General features: G+C 37.6%; 1 protein-coding gene across 1 annotated transcript in view; it reads left to right on the forward strand.

Moving 5' to 3' along the window:
* The first annotated feature begins 113 nt into the window (after positions 1-113).
* The window catches only part of KNTC1 (kinetochore associated 1), a 31003-nt gene continuing 13359 nt past the window's right edge, over positions 114-17757 (forward strand). Inside the window, exons 1-40 of the mRNA XM_062504092.1 lie at positions 114-139; positions 389-520; positions 622-742; positions 1112-1227; positions 1538-1610; positions 2097-2174; positions 2304-2338; positions 2567-2677; positions 3559-3652; positions 3991-4043; positions 4307-4419; positions 4784-4838; positions 5532-5630; positions 6001-6044; positions 6147-6212; positions 6304-6379; positions 6558-6683; positions 6776-6865; positions 7403-7468; positions 7857-7918; positions 8312-8423; positions 9136-9279; positions 9505-9561; positions 9643-9744; positions 9973-10089; positions 10569-10712; positions 10980-11078; positions 11500-11603; positions 11725-11830; positions 12185-12319; positions 12722-12841; positions 13157-13226; positions 13305-13372; positions 13747-14039; positions 14231-14403; positions 14593-14690; positions 15484-15625; positions 16103-16159; positions 16696-16873; positions 17368-17464. Of these exons, the coding sequence (XP_062360076.1) occupies positions 395-520; positions 622-742; positions 1112-1227; positions 1538-1610; positions 2097-2174; positions 2304-2338; positions 2567-2677; positions 3559-3652; positions 3991-4043; positions 4307-4419; positions 4784-4838; positions 5532-5630; positions 6001-6044; positions 6147-6212; positions 6304-6379; positions 6558-6683; positions 6776-6865; positions 7403-7468; positions 7857-7918; positions 8312-8423; positions 9136-9279; positions 9505-9561; positions 9643-9744; positions 9973-10089; positions 10569-10712; positions 10980-11078; positions 11500-11603; positions 11725-11830; positions 12185-12319; positions 12722-12841; positions 13157-13226; positions 13305-13372; positions 13747-14039; positions 14231-14403; positions 14593-14690; positions 15484-15625; positions 16103-16159; positions 16696-16873; positions 17368-17464 (4020 nt within the window). The 5' untranslated portion in view covers positions 114-139; positions 389-394. The remainder of the gene's footprint in view (positions 140-388; positions 521-621; positions 743-1111; positions 1228-1537; positions 1611-2096; positions 2175-2303; positions 2339-2566; positions 2678-3558; positions 3653-3990; positions 4044-4306; positions 4420-4783; positions 4839-5531; positions 5631-6000; positions 6045-6146; positions 6213-6303; positions 6380-6557; positions 6684-6775; positions 6866-7402; positions 7469-7856; positions 7919-8311; positions 8424-9135; positions 9280-9504; positions 9562-9642; positions 9745-9972; positions 10090-10568; positions 10713-10979; positions 11079-11499; positions 11604-11724; positions 11831-12184; positions 12320-12721; positions 12842-13156; positions 13227-13304; positions 13373-13746; positions 14040-14230; positions 14404-14592; positions 14691-15483; positions 15626-16102; positions 16160-16695; positions 16874-17367; positions 17465-17757) is intronic.

Consider the following 17757-nt stretch of genomic DNA (forward strand, 5'->3'; position numbering starts at 1 on the left):
AGTGTCACCGGTGAGGGGATCCGGGTGTCCCCGAGGGCGCGGGAGTGTCACCGGTGAGGGGATCCGGGTGTCCCCGAGGGCGCGGGAGTGTCACCGGTGAGGGGATCCGGGTGTCCCCGAGGGCGCGGGAGTGTCACCGGTGAGGGGATCAGGAGGTCCCCGGGAGTACGGAGTGTCACCGTGACAAATGTGAGGCTTCAGCTTGGCCGAGCTCCACACTGCTCCCTTGGTTCTAAACACGCTGCTTATCCTCACGAGGCTTCTTCTGCTGCCATTCTTCCTGGCACAGTGTCCCCCCATACAGTACTAAAACGAATAACTTACCTGTAGCCGTGTAACATTTTAGAGCTGTCTGCTTTACGAGATGTCCCTGCAATGTTTATCCCAGGCAGAGATGTGGAACGATATCGAGCTCCTGCTGAACGATGACACCGGGCAGCTCCCTGTGGGGCTGGGACACGAATGTGGCACCGCCTTGTACCAGGTGGATACACTGCTGCAAATCACATCTTCAGAGAAGGTACAACCCATCAAAACTCTGCTTTTGTCTGTCTTAATAATTACCTGGGCTTCTTTGTTGTGTTTTTTGAAGTATTCTGTGTGAAACCTTCCCCTTCCCAGGTCTCCGTGAACCCTCAGCTCCGTGCATGCAGCTCCAGGGATGGCAGCATTGTGGTTGTGGACAGATCTGTGGCACTTCTGGACAGCACTGGGCTGTCTCTTCTCATGCACATTCAGTTTGGTGAGTCCTTTCTTTTGGAATTCCACTTGGCAAGTGAAAATTGGCCTTTTAAGATAACCCAGGTTTGTGTCTGAGTAGCCTGTAAAGGGAAGCATTATAACAAGTACCTAAGTAATAAAAAATTATTTTGGCTTCTGAACACAATTAACTATTTCAGTATAATTTAAACTAAAATGTTTTCTAATTTTTCACTGAAGTGGGAATAGTGGATACTGAAACCACTCCCTGTAGGCCTCTTCCCATACTTCATTTAGTCAAAATAATTTGTTTTGAAGAAATCTGGGGTACTTCATTGTCCAATTCTTGTGTTAATATTCATTCCTAAAACCCAAATCGTAGTATCTGACATTTTGCCATGGAACTTTTCAGATACTAACGTGGATGTAGTGGCTATGTGTCAAGACAAACAGTTCCTAGTGGTTGGTGAGAGAAGTGGCAGTTTACATCTTATCCACATCCCATCAAAACAAACCTTGCTAACAAAGGTAGGGTAACTTTTCTATTTAATTTTGCTGAGAATGTTTTGTTCCCTGACTTCCTTGAGGTTTTTTTAATCATTCTTCCAAGTACCAAAGTATCAACATCCTTGTCTTTTTGACCATATATTCTAACCAAACAGGTGAAATAGACAATTCTGTTCCCATGAGTAATGAATAAGGAAAATCTATTCTGGAATGGCACGCATAAAAAAGAACCTTCATGAAAAAAAGTTCAAAGTTTGAAATTATGATCAATATTTCCATTTTTTTTTTAGTGAAATACAGAATAATAGTCCTTATGCTGTTTCTATTTTAGATTTTGGTTGAACAATCTACAAGTAAAAAGACTTATTTAAATCTCTTTTTTGTTAAAGATAATGAAGATGCAGGTAAGAATTGGATTTTTTCTTTCTCCCACTTTGTCTGAATTTTTGTGATTTTGATCCCCTTTAATAGCTCTCAGGGAAAGAGACTACAAAATAAGTAATACAGAAAAGCATAAAGAAAAGTTAATTTTATGTGCACAATGCAAAGTTGTATAAGATTCTTTATCTCATTAATTATTTTACAAATGCCATTGCAAACAAACATTCAGAACTCAACACCTCTTTCTTTTGAGACTGTGCTAAACATAAGAAAATGCTTAAAAAAGAAGAATTCCATCTCTCCTATCAGACTTCAGTAGTTCTGTTCTATAAGCTCCCAGCCCTGTATTCTGCTCCTAGTTGGAAATGACAAAATTTGTTTAAAATAGTCAAATCTAATGGTCAGATGATTTTTGGGGTCAGTTATTTCACTGTCCTGTTTACAAGCAAGTCTTCTCTTTACGTGCTCTTGAATACTTCAGTTTGAAATATTTGTTGGGTTTTTTTTAGGTGTATATCACATGTTCATTCTCACAAGCAATGGATGCTTCTGCATTATGTGTGTCCCACTTGGTAAAACACAGGAAGGTAGGATAAGCTACAGGCCCCTTGGGATTTCATGGGAACAGGGAAATGTGTACTCAAAAACTTTTTGTGCCTTTTTAAATTCCTGAAAAAGTTTATTTAACACCGATTTTATTTTTTCTTTATGTTCAGCAATTGAGAAGATGGATATGACTACAGCAAAGCAAGTAAGAAACACCTGCAGAGCTGGTAAAATTGTTAAAACAGCAGAGTTTGTAACCCAACTTTGCTGTGTGCATTCCATTGACTATTTACCAGTCCATTGTTCCACCTCATAGCTGTGATTGCTACTTTTTCTGCACGTTTAGAAATGAGCAGAGATTTTATCCACTGGTTCTATAAACAACTCTTTTTCTTCCCCATTTGTTGTCATCACTTCCTCTCCCACCCACAAGTTACAAGGACAGATAAAGACAACTTTCATTGCCACTGGAGAGCATCACAGCCTGGGCTGTCAGGATTTTGTGATCAGCAACTCAGTGAACAAAATCCATTTGATAATTGGGGTAAGCACTAAGAACGTGATCATAACAATTTTTATGTGATCAGCGATGGCATTTTTGGATCTGCAGCAAAATTTGTCTCCAGCTCCTTGAAACAGAAGTTCATCAGCTTTTTGCAGTGTTTTGCCCTTTATTTCCTTCACTGTAAATTTAAAAGTGCAGCCTGTCCATAGTTTTTCTCATTAGGAAATAACTGTTGTCATTTCTGAAATTGTTTTGTTATGATGAGTGAGGGGAAAATGTTTTCACCCTGAGTTTCTGAGTTTAGTAAATCTTAGTCAATCTTAGTAAATCTTAGTTCCTTGTCTGTAAAGGCTGGATTGTTTATAGATACTATCCTTGAGCTCACAGACAAAACCAAAGTTGGCAAGAATCTTCCAATCAGGTTCTCATTCAACAAGGCCTGCTAAAATAACAAGGTCTAATTCAACAAAGCTTTTAAGCATGAATTAAGTACAGGAAGTAATAAAGAAATTAAAATATAGACATGCTTTGAAATGTAATTTGGGACTTCAAACAAGTGCTGAGTTTATTTTTTGAAGCCTGTTGAATTCAATGGGATTTTCCTCAGTAAGCCCAGTGTAATTTCATTCAGCTTTTATGTTCTTTGAGAATGGAAAGTGGGTGTTTTGAAATGCTGTTTTCAAAGAGCCAAAAACTGCTGAGTGTAACAATCACTGTAACAAAGACTGATCTTGAAAGGAGAAGTGAAAAAGCTTACATTAAAAAATAAAGAAATCAATGTATTTTTCTGTACACCAGTAGAAGAATAAAGTTAAATTTACTTTTGAAGCTTTCCAAGTTAAAGATCAGTTGTAGAAGCAGACATGTCAGTGGACAAATACCTGATGTCTAACCCTATTTTACTTTGCCTCTCCCCACAGGGTAAAGGTGATTATGTGCTCTCCAAATGGGAGGTGGACCCCACCAATGCCCTGGTGTCTGCTCAAAGTTTTGCTGATTCCAATCTGATCCAAGGTAAAGAAGGTTTTATCGTTTTATAGACAAGAGTAGATTTAATATTCAATTGCAGAATGTACTGATTTTTAGTTATTTTATTGTTCTTAATAAATTCACATATACCAAACAGAACATTTTTGTAAACGTGCAGCCAAAATGTAGGCTTCAAAATTGCAGTTTAACTTAGTTACATAAATCACAATTCCCTTTAAGCTAAAATTTGCACAGTCCTAGCAAGTTTCATGAGGTTAAACCAGGAGGTTTCCAACAGTTGGTTGTGTGGTTGGATATGTTTCTGCTTCTGATACATATCTCAAGAAATATAATGAGTTTATGTGAGTATTTATATTTTTTAGGTGCTGCAAAACTTCAAGTCCTTGACAATCAGCTGTTTGTTTTGGATACAGAGGTATGGGTAATGATTTGGCTTAATTTTCACTTTACAATGTTCTTGAACCAGCTTATAAATATATTTTTTAAGGTTTACAGTGAAGCTTCTGTAAAATGAAGGTGTTTGTATTTACTTAATATCAAGAGCATCTTGATCTTCCCGTGTTGGTTTTATTAAAATTATACTCTTTATTCATTATTTAAGCCACAAAATGTAATATTTTGCTCAAAAATTATCTTCTATGAGGAAGATATTAAATCATGTCTGATTTTTTAACCTAGAACATTTTAAGCACGTGGGACATTTATTCTCTCACTCTAATTTGGGATTGGCCTTTATTACATATTGAAGAATTTCTTCTCACTACTGAGTCAGATTCCTCTCAAGTCACATGGTAAGTGAAGTGTTACAGCACCAATCCTGAGAAGTGAAAAGTTGTCTGGTGCTGTGATTCCTATAAAATATCTCATTATTTTGGTCCAGATGCTGGTGCAAAACAGCATATCCTTGTTAGAAATTCCCTCCTTAAAAATTAAGATTAAACAGAATGTGGGAAAAAGTGTAACTACTGTTCTAAAGTGTGAGAAAGTGCTACAAACTATAGAGCTATATATTAAAAAAATAAAGGGATTTTTAAATGTATCTGTTTTCATGGAACGCAAAATTTTCTAAAGCACAGAAGCAAAAATATTTCACAGTTTTAACCTAAGATTCATACAGCAAATTCTGCTTTCTTTTAACTCTTTCTCATTCATTAGGCAAGGGCTTGCCAATGTGAAACTGATTGCCATGACAATGCCAGATGACAGACAGGTATAATCTTATCTGTGTCCTGTTCCTTAATTGTTATGCAATTACCCACAGGAAAACAAAAAAAAAAAAGGGGGAGAGGGATGGAGGTGGCAAAATATTTGGGGCATGGAGAATTCTGAGGAGCTTAAAACCCAAACTGAAACGTGGCCATCTACATATCAGGGTCTAGAAAGTGAGGGCTGATGGGATTCTTGTCAATGGTGGTGACCAGACCAAGCTGTCCCTGGCTGGGGTTTTTATGGATGGTTTGGGATTTATTTATTTGGTTTTTTAAGGTAGGTGGACAAGGAAGAGCAGCAAAATCTATTATTATCTTACACCCCTTCATGGATTATTTTAGAGCAATGTCTCTGCTGCCTTCAGCATTTACCCCCAGTGCAATCAACAGAAATAAAAATACCAGGATAAACATTATACAGTTTTAAAAATTAGATTAAACCTGTTGAATAATAGGCCTAGAGAGAGACGCAGAGAGAGAGAGAGAAAGAGAGAGAGGGAGGCAACATCTGAAGTTTCATTAAACTTCCTCAAACTGGAGATCTGCATTCCATAAAAAGTCCTACAAATACTGCCCTCTAATTCCATAAGAATTCAGAAATTATTCTGCAAATATCACTCTCTCACCTACGTAAGAGAAAAAAGTAATTCTGAATTCTTTGTTTGTTTTCTCTTTTTTTTTTTTCTTTTTAATAGATGAGAAGCCTAATGGTTTTTGCATTGCCAACTATGCAACAGCTCTATTCTCTGGAAGTCTCTCTTGTTTCTTCCCTCGTTCAAAGTGGGATTTGGACAGTAGGTTTTGATGATTTTTTTTTTTTTTGTTTTTGTTCTTTGGAGAAATATAGTTGTCTTAATATGTGTAAGTATTAAAGAGGGTACTGTGTTATTCTTCTTATGTTAGAACCAATTTCTGCTAGAAACTATGCAAGACCCATACAAAGAAAGATTAAGTGATGTCCTCTAAGGATAGAGAAAAATATCCTATTATGAAGCAAACTGAACAATTTAAATTTAGTCTGAGGTGTCTTGCACTGTTTAATAGCACTGCCTGTTGTTCCTGCTGAGGGATGTGTTTAAAGTTCTCTTAGCATAGAAAAATGCTCTGAATTTATTTGGAATTTTTTTCATTTCACCTGATGGTTTCTGTCATTGCACACTACAGGATACAATATATTTCTTGGAAGGAATTAATGAAAAGCATCAAACGTAAGATAACATTTTTTTTGTAACTAGCTCATTATTATATAAAAAGAGCAGATTACTTCCACATAGAGTTGATAAATTCACATAGTTCCCTGTCATCCTCAGGCCCTCTGAAGACCCAGTTTCTGTAGTTGTGATGAGAAGTTTAACTGAAGCCTTGCCAGAAAATAGGTACTGGTTTCTGTGAAAAAACATTGTATTATATATATTTTTTTAAATATCTGGACTTCCATTGAAGTGGTTTATTTAATTTCATCCCCAGACTAAGTCGTTTACTGCACAAACACAAATTCACTGAAGCAGAGAATTTTGCTACTCATTTTGGACTGGATGTTGAGGTGAGTTGCTCCTTCGTGATAAACACATTTGAGATTAATGAGAATAACTGAAATTATGAATAAAGTTCTTGCCCTATAGTCTAACAGAAAGCATTAAAAATATCACAAATATTACCAAGTCAGTGGAATGTTACCTTATAGAACACCTCACCATACTTGTATTATTTTTTTTAAACAGCTTGTGTACAAAGTAAAAGCAAACACTATTTTAGAGAAAATGGCTTCAGCTTCTCTTGGGAGTTATTGCCAGGAAGCCTTGCTGGATCTTGGCAATGAAGCCAAAGAAAATTTGCAAAAAATTCAGGTTTGTTTTTATTTCTACCCTCTTTCCCTACTAAAGCAATTCAATTATAAAGGATCTTGGAATTAATTTCAGTTGTTTCCTTATGCAAACAGGACAACCACTTTGTGGTGAATTACTGCATAAATGCTCCGTGGCCTTTGTATGAAATCACTCGAGAAATGCTGAATTATGCTAAAGTCAGAGTAAGGGGTTCATTTGTTTCTATTTCTTCTACTCTTCAACTTCTAGTCCAGCCTTCTGTACAATTTGAGAGGGGGCACAAACCAGTTACAGTCATTCCAAAAGGCAAAAGTAAAGGCATTAGAAATCTTATGTAATCAAACATGAAGAAGCAGCAAGTCTTGGCATTGCTCAAGGGCAAAAAAGAGCTCACAGTTTTATTTTTGTGTCAGAAAGCAGGGTTTAGTTGTGAGTAGCAGTTTTTTTAAGTACCTTTAAAATATTAATTTTCAAACTGAAGCTTAAAGTAGGTCACCTTTTTTGTTTTCTTTATTTTAGTCTTATCAAACAGAACCAGAGAGATACAAATTATCTGTCTGATCCTCCATCCATGCAGAAATCCAACCAGATTAGACTGGATCAGGTTAGATCCAATCTAACATTGTAAAATCTCAATTTACAGAAGTCCTGACTTTTTGCTTCTGTCTTTACTGCACTCACACTCCTGTCTGGCATATTTTGAGTTGTCAGCCAAACCTTTTCATGTCCTTTTTTTTCAGATCTTGAAGAAAGACAATAGAACCAATGCTCTACCATCTGATGGGGCTCCAGTATCCATTGCTGAGGTGAGGACAAATTTCTTGGATTTGCAGTATCATACAGGCAATTATAATGTAGATTTTTACAAACTGTAAATTCAAATTATAACTGTAAACTGCTGCTGAATTTTTTAAAAGTCTAAACAAAATTATGTTTTATAGTATGAAAGATAACCACAGTAATGACAGATTCAGAAATAAGCCATTCCTTCAGTCATAGCAAGATTCAGTTTCAGGTGCTCCCTAAATTGAAGGCAGAACCTTTCTTAAAGTCCTTTTAGGTATTTCATTTTGTTTCTTGTTTAGTCCTGTTGTAAACTGGCCTCATCTACCTTTAAAGGGAATCAGTGCTTGAATCATGTAATGTATCAATATGTTTAGCCAGGTATTAACCTTAAATCTCATCTGCATTTAGGTATTGAGAGCTCAGGCAAGGCTTACATCATTCTATGAAGCTTTTGGACTAGAGAAATTCAGGTTTGTTTGTGTTTAAGATTTAAAGTAAATTTAATGGTGATTGTTAAGCCTGTACCACTGAATTTTAAATAATTTTAGTTTTTAAAATTTAATTCATTAAACTTCAAGCTCTTCCTTCTCTGCCTGAAGTTTCTCATCCTGTGCTGTGGAGAAGGGAGAATGCAGAGAGGTTGAGTCATCCTATAGGTTGAAAACAAATTATCTATAAATAGTTGGGTTTTTTTTTTTTTTTGTTCAATATGTGTAGGAGGGATTGTCATTTCATACAAACACAAAGTACCACTCCTGTTTTCTTACAACATCCAGTACTAGGTAGAAAAGTTTTGAAGGTCTCCTCCCAGTTTCTTTCTTAATGACATTTAACAAAGCTTCTCTTCCCCCTCTCTCTTTTAGTGGCATTGCTTGGACAGAATTCCTGAATAATGAGGACATGTTCAAGATTATTGTTTTTCAGCTGGAAGAAGGAAATTTGGCTTGTGCACAGTACCTCTGGCTTAGGCATCAGGTGAGGTGGCACAGACATCTCTGGGATTTATGAAGGGGTTAAATCTCTTCAATTTTCCAGCCTAATTTCACAGGGGCTGTTACAAAACAGCTCCTCAGAGAAGCAAAGGTCCATGGCAGAATTCATCAATTACCACAATGATTACCTGTTCACCTGCATGCTTAGGAAGCTGAACTTCTTATTGATTTAGGAATAAACTGGTATTTCTGATGTCAGAATTCATATTTTTAAGTCATGGCAATTTGATTTATTCTGCAGTGCTTGTAATCTTCCATTCACTTTCATGCAAGCACACCTCTCAGAATTTTTAAGTGGATTTTTGCTGCCTGCCTTAAAAACTTTAAAAATTTTCACACAAACACCTTACTGTGAATGACACATTTAAGTTAGTGCAAGTGTGCTGTTATTTTATTTTTCAGAGCAGGACTTTCAGTTCCATGCCTGTTGTTTTCTCAATAAAACAGAACTATAGAACAAGTCTGAAAGCAATAGACCAGTGTGACTTGTAAAGAACTTCCTTCAATTAGGTCTTTTCTTAAGAAGAACAAGTTCTAGTTTTACTGAACAGAGCTAATTTTTGTCTATGACTACTGAGATTTTCTCTTTGTATTTGTGAAATTTACTGGCTGTTCATATTAGTGAAACAGCTTTACAGGCTATCACATGAAAATACACTCCATGGATCTGTAATTGTTCTGGTTTAATATTTTAGGCTGATTTTGAAAGCAGCTTTGATGAGAAAATGCTGAAGGATTTGTTCAATGCCATCCATTTCACTGCTCCTTTGAAGGAACTTTGTGTGTGGCTTAAAAATTTTGTGATCCCCTTCTCAAGAAGGGTTGTGCCAGATGGACAGGTGAGACTGATTTAAGAACTGCAAATTGTAATTTTCTCAAACTAAGATGATTTTACTGTCAGACCTCCAGATTTCTGAATGTCAGGAACTCGTTGCTCTGTCTTTGAAACGGATTCTTTTCCCTAGCACATATATTTGAAATTGTTTCTTTTGAAAGAAGTTTCTAATGGCAAATTTTGCTTTGATAGATAGCATAACTCTACTTATAACTGTATTTTTTTCCAGAAAATATTAGCAAAATGGCTGGAACAAGCTGCTCGAAACCTTGAGTTAACTGACAAGGTAAAACACACTAAGAAACTTGGCATATCTTGTATTTGTAAATATTTAATATAGTTTGCTAATATCAATTGTTTTGTACAGGCAAACTGGCCTGAAAATGGACTCCAGGTGGCAGAGATTTTTTTTACAAGTAAAAATCAAGGTGAACTGGGAGTGACAGCTTTTGGCAAGTGGACTCCTTTGGTAAGAAATGTAACAAATAAAAGAATTAACTACTAAGACTTCAAAGAGATTCTGTATGGTAGAGCTGGAGTGGATGATCATTAGGTCACTGGTGGGTTTGATGAAGATTCCCTTAATTCCACGAAGGGAAAAGTTCTGATTTTCTTGTGTTTGAAGATTTTTAACAAGTTGATGACAACCTCTTAATAGCCTTGTCTCCTAACATTTCACTTCTCAACACTGTTTCAGAGGTGTGGTGACTGTGAAGAGATACAGAGGTTAAAGAAGCTGGTAAATGATTTACAAGAATTGAGAAATCTGTACAGAAAATACAACTGCAGGCTGGCATTCTGTGATTTTGAAAAGGTAACCCTGCAAACACTTGAAAAAGTGCTTTTCAGTTTGTTCTGAAAAGGAGGAGAATCTTACAACGTTGTGATTTCAAGTTGGACAAAAGAGGAATCCTGATGGATATTGGTTCAATTTCCATTCATAGTTTGCTAAGACTATTTTTTGTGCTACAATTTTTTTTTTTCAACTCAGATTATAAATATAAGATACTGTGAGAAGGTGTGGCTCAAACTCCACGGTTTGCAGGTTATTACAGATTATCTGCTGTGCAACAAATTGACAACAGACAAATCAGGAGTACAGCTGAACAAGAAAATCTTTGTAAATGTAAGGGTTTATTTGAGCTAAAGAGGGATTCTTGCTCTGGAAATCTTGCAGTTGATTTCAGTGTTGATTTTCAGTCTCTGGATGTTGGATTATGTATCAGAGATGTAAATGGCCTTGCACTGACATGTGTGATGTTCTAACTTGGCCTTTTCCCACTTGCTGCCCAGGAAAATGCAACCACTATTGTGTTTCGCATGCTTGATAAAATTTTGGCACCAGAGCTTGTCCCATCAATTTTGGAGAAGTTTATAAAACCCTACCTGTGTGAACACAACCTACAAAAAGATGAGCTGCTTCTACAGTATGTCAAGGTACCCATGTTTTCTTCCTTTTGAAGAAAGCTATTTGAACATCAGGAAGCAGAAACCAAGTCTGATGAACATTTACATTTACAACTGAATTTTAGGCCCAACTTTTAGATTAATTCTATTCCTGTCAATGAACTTAATGATAGTTACTGTTTCAGTTATGAAACAACCCCTTAATGCCCAGAAAACTTTCCATTTTTGTTCATATTAGAAGATACTCCTATCTTTTCTGATTTCACATGTTCTAATCACCTTGATCAAAACACCCAGGATTTGCTGGAGCGTTGTCGGACACGATCTACTTCAGTGTTTGAAACTGCCTGGGAGGCCAAGGCAGTGGCTGTCATTGGCTGCATCTCTGACACAGATGTAAGTATGTTTTATGAAATAAAACAACACATCAGGTCACAGCAAAACGTGATTTTTATATAATCCTCTTGAGTGCATTTTTAAGGAGTGCTATGAGGAGAAAATAGTGTGTTGTTTTCTTACTCTATTTCAGTCATCTCCCCTGTGAGGTTATTGGAGGTTATGATTGTAGTTGTGATGTCATCACATGGAAAACTCACCAGTTTTCAATGTACTGAACCACAGTCTCAGAAATGACTGCAAGCATTTTCTAATCAAACTTCACACATCATATGATGACAATAAATGCCCTTTATGCAAGTGCAGATTGGACAAGGAGATAAAATACTTGCCTAAAGGGATCAGTCGCACGTGAACAATACTTCAAGGGACTCATTTGAAACTTCTTTTGAAAAGGGAGCTGTCTGTGTTCCTTTTGCAGCTGAAATTTGATGCAGTCCTGCAGATAATGCACGGAGCTGTGGTGCCATGGAGTGCAGCAGTGGAGCTGCTGGTCAAACAGCACCTGGAAATGAATCATGTCAAGTAAGTAGCATCCACAGGCTACCTTTGGCTGGGGAAATTCTGTGTGCCTCATGTGGTATGGTGATTAAATCCTGTAGCTGGGGGTAGCAAAGGAATTAATGATGGTTGCTTTTGTCCCCAGGGTGAAGTTACTGCAGGAGAGTTACCGACTGATGGAGATGAAGAAACTTTTGAGAGCCTATGGGATAAGAGATACCAATCTTTTAAAGGACAAGCAGATGATAATGGTAAAGAACCAAGACTTCCTATTTTCTCCAAGGTCACAGTGAACAGCACTTGGTGATTTTTTTTTTTTTTCTACCATTTGGGTTGGGTTTTTTTTAACACCTTCCCTTCATTAGGAGGAAGCATGAGTAACTGTGGAGAAGTTCTGTGATATCCTGAGGAACCAAACAAATTTTCAGAGTTCCCAGGCTAATTTCTCCCAGTTACACTTCAGTCAGCTTTTCTCTAGATAAAAGTTTTAGGCTTCCAGGTAGCTTGCTTGATACAAACCAAACAATTCCACTGGTAAAGTAGCATGTATAAACAAATTCCTCTGTTACCCTGTACATCAACAAATTTCTATTTTCTTCTTACAGAGGCTTGTGAGATACATTCTCAAACAAGATACCCCTACTTGCTTGGAGGATGCCTTGAAAATTGTGGAAGCCTACATGCTGCCCACTGGGGAAGTCTACTTCCTGAGGATGATGGATCTGATTGAAAAAGAAAGGGTAGGGAAAGACTTGATCCTGGAATTTACTGACACTGAGGCCTCTTGATAAAAATGGGGGCAAGTTGTATTGCTGAAATCTTACAAGCAGTTTACGTATTTTTAATTCAGATTATTAATTTGACACCTAACTGCCAATGTTTAGCATTTAAAATGAGTTCTTTGTCAGGGTTTTATCCTTCTTTTGTGGGAGAATAAGGTGAAAGTTATGACCTGCAATACACCACATGAGTTTGGAATTGAAGTCTACCCGTTTTCATGTATTGTTTTTGCTTAATCTCATGGCCATTGTGCAGCCATAGCATCAGAGCAAGAATAGACACAACTGTTTTTCCAAAAGCAGATGCCCTTTCCTTTTTATTATTTCTGTTCTAATTTTGTTTGTTTCTTTTTCTCCCTTCAGGGAGAGGAATCTCTGGCTTTGTTAAAATCTCTGCCTCTTGCTAAGGCTGAGGAAGCTGCAGAGAGATTGACTCTGGGAGGAAGACTGGTGTTACAGAACAAAGCAGATGATCCTGAAGAGGTACCAAGGCTTTTCACATCACAAAGTGTGGACACAAGTTTTCTGAAAAGGGAGAGGTGTGGATATGTCCTGTGAGAGCTAACAGACTGTGGAGTAAACACATACTACACCTATGAAATATCTACTGTTTTTATAAAGGATTAAGATGTAAAATACCTTTCTGTTCATTTGCTTTTCAACTGGCTGTACCTTAGACTTGGTAATTGTAGCTTAAGAAGTTTCTGGAACTTTGCATTGTACTTTAAAGAGCTGAAGCCCAGGTCTGTTCTGGCAACATTTTAACCAAAAAATTACAAATCTTTTCCTTTCCTGCAGCAAAACCCACAAAAGTTTATGACTAAGACACTGGTGGAAGTCCTTAAATTCTGGTTCAGGATTCAAAAAGGTAAAGGTACAACTTCAACATCTTAGCTCTTCCCTCTGTAAATAGAATCCAAATGTAATTGTTTTTGTCCTCCAACAGACAATCCCGTGAAGAAATATGAATGTGGAGAAAACCTAAAGATGTTTGAAACACTTGCTACCCTGCAGGTGGGGATTTTTGTTTTAAATCCCTTTTGATTTACTGTAGTTACTCCAATTGTTCTTACCACATGGATCAAATTAAAAATTAATTGTATTTATGACATGCATGCAAAGGTTGTTTTTATTATTGACTTCAGATTGATTCCAAGGCTAATGTAGCAATTTAATATAGTCTGGGGAAGTTCCCCATTAGAACTCAGTTGTCTATTTAAACCAAAAATTAGATACTCTCACTAAAGCCTTAATTGCTAATACTTCAAAGGGTTCATGATAGAGTGCTATAAGAATTTATTAACATCTCAGGACAGTATGTAAAAAAGAAAAAGAAAGAAATTAAAGGAAGTTACATAGATACAAATATATAATTTTTTTTGTTGCAGGAGTATTTTGTTATCTTTCTCTCAGATAAGGAATACAGAAACCCATCACTGATATCTGCACTTCTTGAGGATCACATAAGCTCTTATGAACTGGTCAGATCTGCATCCAAGTCTAGAAATGTGCAAGAAGTGAATTGTAATTCAGAAGGTAGCAAGCCCAAAACTCCTCCCACTGAATCCAGGTTGTACAGACTGGCTTTGCTCCTGCAAGTCTCAAAGCTTGAACTGGGAGAAAAACTGGCCTTGAGAGCCCTGGATGATGGGAAAGTAGAAGTGGCTGTCAATATATGCAGGTAAAACTGCAGAGCTTTTCAAGATCATCACTTGTAATGGGCTTTTCTGAACTATTTTTGCCACTTTTTTGAATTATGTAGAGCAAAGCAAAGGGGGTTTTGTTTTAATTAAATAATTAGGACAGAATTAAGTAAAAGCCCTAAGAACTACTGGGGTATTTTATTTTTAATACCCTTTTCTTTCTCAACAGGGAGTTCTATGAAAATAGCTGGAATGAAAACACAGGGAAGCTGCTGTTTGCAGTGTGTCAAAGGCTTTGCCATATGCTGGGAGCTGATGTTCCAATGATCATTCCTGATGGGATGGATCTTCCAGCAGTGATCCATGAGCTGGCTGGCCAAGCAGCCACACTGTGCAGTCCAGGTAATTCCTGTTCCCTTTTTAACTTGTGTTTGTGTTGGGAGCCCAGCTTTCCATCCAGTGCTCAATAAATCTGAAATCCAAGTGAATTTCTAGATCTGCATCTGTGAAAATAGGTGCTGCAATATTGTTTCCTTTTAATAAGGCCAGATGAACCTTCCATTCCTGCTAATGATCTCAGTATTTTTACAGATTTAGTGTTGGATTGTCTGGAGCTGTGTAAATATACTTCACTTGCCAAGGAAATACATGGACAGTGCCAAATGGACAGCTATGAATTTACAGCAGAGGTATTTTCTGTGCTATTCATGTACTATTTTCCCCTCTCATTTTCCCAGCACTCTTTAATCAAAGAGCTAACAACAACAAAAAAATCCACAAATAAAAATTTCCTAGACTCTGTGTATTCTTCAGCTTAAAGAATAAATTGATTTGAGTCCTAAAAGCAGTGCAGCTGTGGGACAAGCACAAGTAGCATTCTCCACTTACATTTCAGCATAATAAATCCTGCTGAAAATAATGATTTTATCAAACAGCTTCTGCCAGGACTGGCAGAGAGCTGACTTGAAAGTATGGCAGGGAGGGTTTCGTTTTTAAATGAATGTATTATGTGAAAGCTTTCCCGAGAGTTCTGTAAAACTTTAAGATGATCAAGTTCTTGAATAGCAGCTTTGTTTTCTGTTTAGGTCAAGCAGTGCTTTAGGCTACTTGAAATGAATGGGCTCTTACAGCTGGAGTGGAGTAGAGCAGAGTGGCTGGGCTTGTTTATCCACAAAATGTTATTTTTCTAGAAAATGGTCTATTTGCAAAATGTTTGCTTATAATATTTGGCCAAGGATGTTTATGAAAGCCTCCATTAAACTGAGTAAGAGTACATTTTGGATTTACAACTAAACAACTGCAACATGAAAGACAAATGTGGCCACTCTAGGTAGGAAATGGATTTATTGCCACTGGCTATTTAACAGAATTACTACTTTCAAATAGAACATCATGTTCTATTCCTGTATTCCAAAACAGAAACCTGTTAGTGGACTCATTAGCTCTACCTTTTATTGTGTGTACTTTTGACAATGTTCTTAGACATCATCTTCTGGAGGAGATAAAGATCCTTACGAAGAGTGGACTTCTGATGATTTCTTTAAAGAAGATGGGATAGTCCTTGATCCTCAGACATCTCTTCCAGTTGCTTATGAGCTCACTTCTGCTGTTCTGCCTATTTGTGGTAAGCTTGCTCTCCTCAACATTAAAAAAACATAAAATCTCTGCTTCTTATTGATTTTTTTATCTAGAGATATGAATAATTCAGCTTATGTGTGGAAATTATCACCTCAGAACTCTCAGTCAGACAAACTCACCGTAGAAATACCCATCAGGGGGTATAGAATGCAAAGATGACTTTGGGTTTGGTTCTTATTTTCACAGATGCAGAGTTTAATGTTCACTGTCTCATCCAAGGGATTTACATACAAAATAGTTACTGAAAACTGTTGGATTCTTTTGTGAGTCTGAAAGATATTCCCTGCTATAATAATAGCAGGGAATAATAATAAATTCTGAGCAGGCACAGTTAAAAATAGCAGCAAATGGCTCTTGGGATTCACATATCTCCATTTTATGTCCTGTTCTGTGGTATTTTTAGGGTTCTCCCAGACTTTCTGAGTTCCTGGCATGCTGCTGATAAACATTTTCTGTTTTTCAGAGGACAAGCTGTACCCCCTGGAGTCTCAAAGCCTGGCACACAGAACATTCATGGAAGGTATCACACATTGCTTGGGTGGGAAAGGACCTTAAAAATCACCCAATACCAGGGGCATGAGGGCAGATCCACCACAATGAAAGTCAGAACAGACCACTGGAAAACGTGAGGTTTAAATTCACCCTAAACAAGCATGACTGACTCATAGGGGGTTTTCACAGGTGCCCAAATGTTCCACTCACAGCCTTGTTTTAGGGGGTGGTTTGGTTCAGCACAGAAGTCACCAGGTTGGGTGGCAATTCCCAGCATGGGATTTTTGAGCATTTCAAGTCCCCTACTTGAGGTTCTACCACTGCCAGTGAAGATCATCAAGGCCTATCCAAGAAGACAACTTCTGGTCAAAAACTTGTGTCTTTTGGATTAAAATGAGAATCTGTATTAAATTAAAAGCCCTGAGAATTTTAGATTTTAAAGGGAACTAAGGCAAATCCTGAGTCATAATTTAATGAAGATAATGAGAACCTGCTCTGATATTAACTCCAAGAACAATATGCTTCATAATTACTTTCTGGGGTTGTTTTTGAAATATTTTACAGGCTACAACTTCCTGCTGCCCGTGGGATCTCCTTTCTCTGCAGCAGTGCAGAACCTGCTGGAGTGCAGCCAGTTCCAGCTGGCCCTGCAGCTCACAGTCTGGGGCTGTGGCTCCTGCCTCCAGCATGGCATTACAAACACCATGGATCTGGCCCTGAAGAAAAAGGTGACTTTTAGCATGTTTAGAGTAGTTCTCTGAGGACTTGGGAGGCAGGGGAAAGGCTCTCACTGTGACCTTTTAATAGCAGCTTGATTATCAATCAAGCTTGGTCAGTTGTTTAATCAGTTTGTGAAAGGAGCTGGTGGTTTCTTCCTTGTTTTCGTGGCCCTTTCTCTTTGCAAAGTGTATTCAGAACTGAGCTTTTTTTCCTGGCCTTCCTGCAGAGACTAGAATGAGTGTTAATAATGGTTTACTCTGTTCTTTCATGTTGTTTTACTATTGTTTAGTATGGGAAAAGTCACAAGTAGAATATTCAAGAAACATTCCTCAATTGAAAAGCACTCGGAAAACAGAAATCCTTTTTCTATCTAGAAGAAATCTTTGCAAGGCCTTAAATAAATCTGAAAATACAATTACTGTAGCACCTCCTACTGTACTGTAAATGACAAGAAGTTGAAGATTTAGAATTTATTTTTAATTAGATGCTGTTTTCTTCATAACAGCCACATGACAGCAATCTGCTCCTCACTAAAACCAGAAGTTTCCTCGTAGCTATGAAAGAGAGGAGCACTTCAGTAATCAGGACCTCTGTCCTGAACTTACTACACAAGGTAAGAGTCCCTTGGGAAGGGTGAGGGAGCCACTGTCTTCTGCTCTACCTGGAATTGTTTCAGTTGAGAAAGACCCTTGAGGTCGTGGAGCCCAGCCCTTAAACTAAAGCCAAGCTCACCACTAAAGCATGTCCTGAGCACCACATCTCCACACCCTTAAACACCTTTAGCAGTGGTGTCTGAACCACCTCCCTGAGCAGCCTTTTCCAAGGAGTCTTGGAGCCCCTTGTGGGCTGTGGCTTTTTGTTCCTGCTCAATTTGCTCAGCTTGGAAGGTTCTGGACATTGGGAGCC

Source organism: Cinclus cinclus, chromosome 17 (assembly GCF_963662255.1).
Source record: "Cinclus cinclus chromosome 17, bCinCin1.1, whole genome shotgun sequence".
In the NCBI taxonomy this organism is placed as follows: domain Eukaryota; kingdom Metazoa; phylum Chordata; class Aves; order Passeriformes; family Cinclidae; genus Cinclus; species Cinclus cinclus.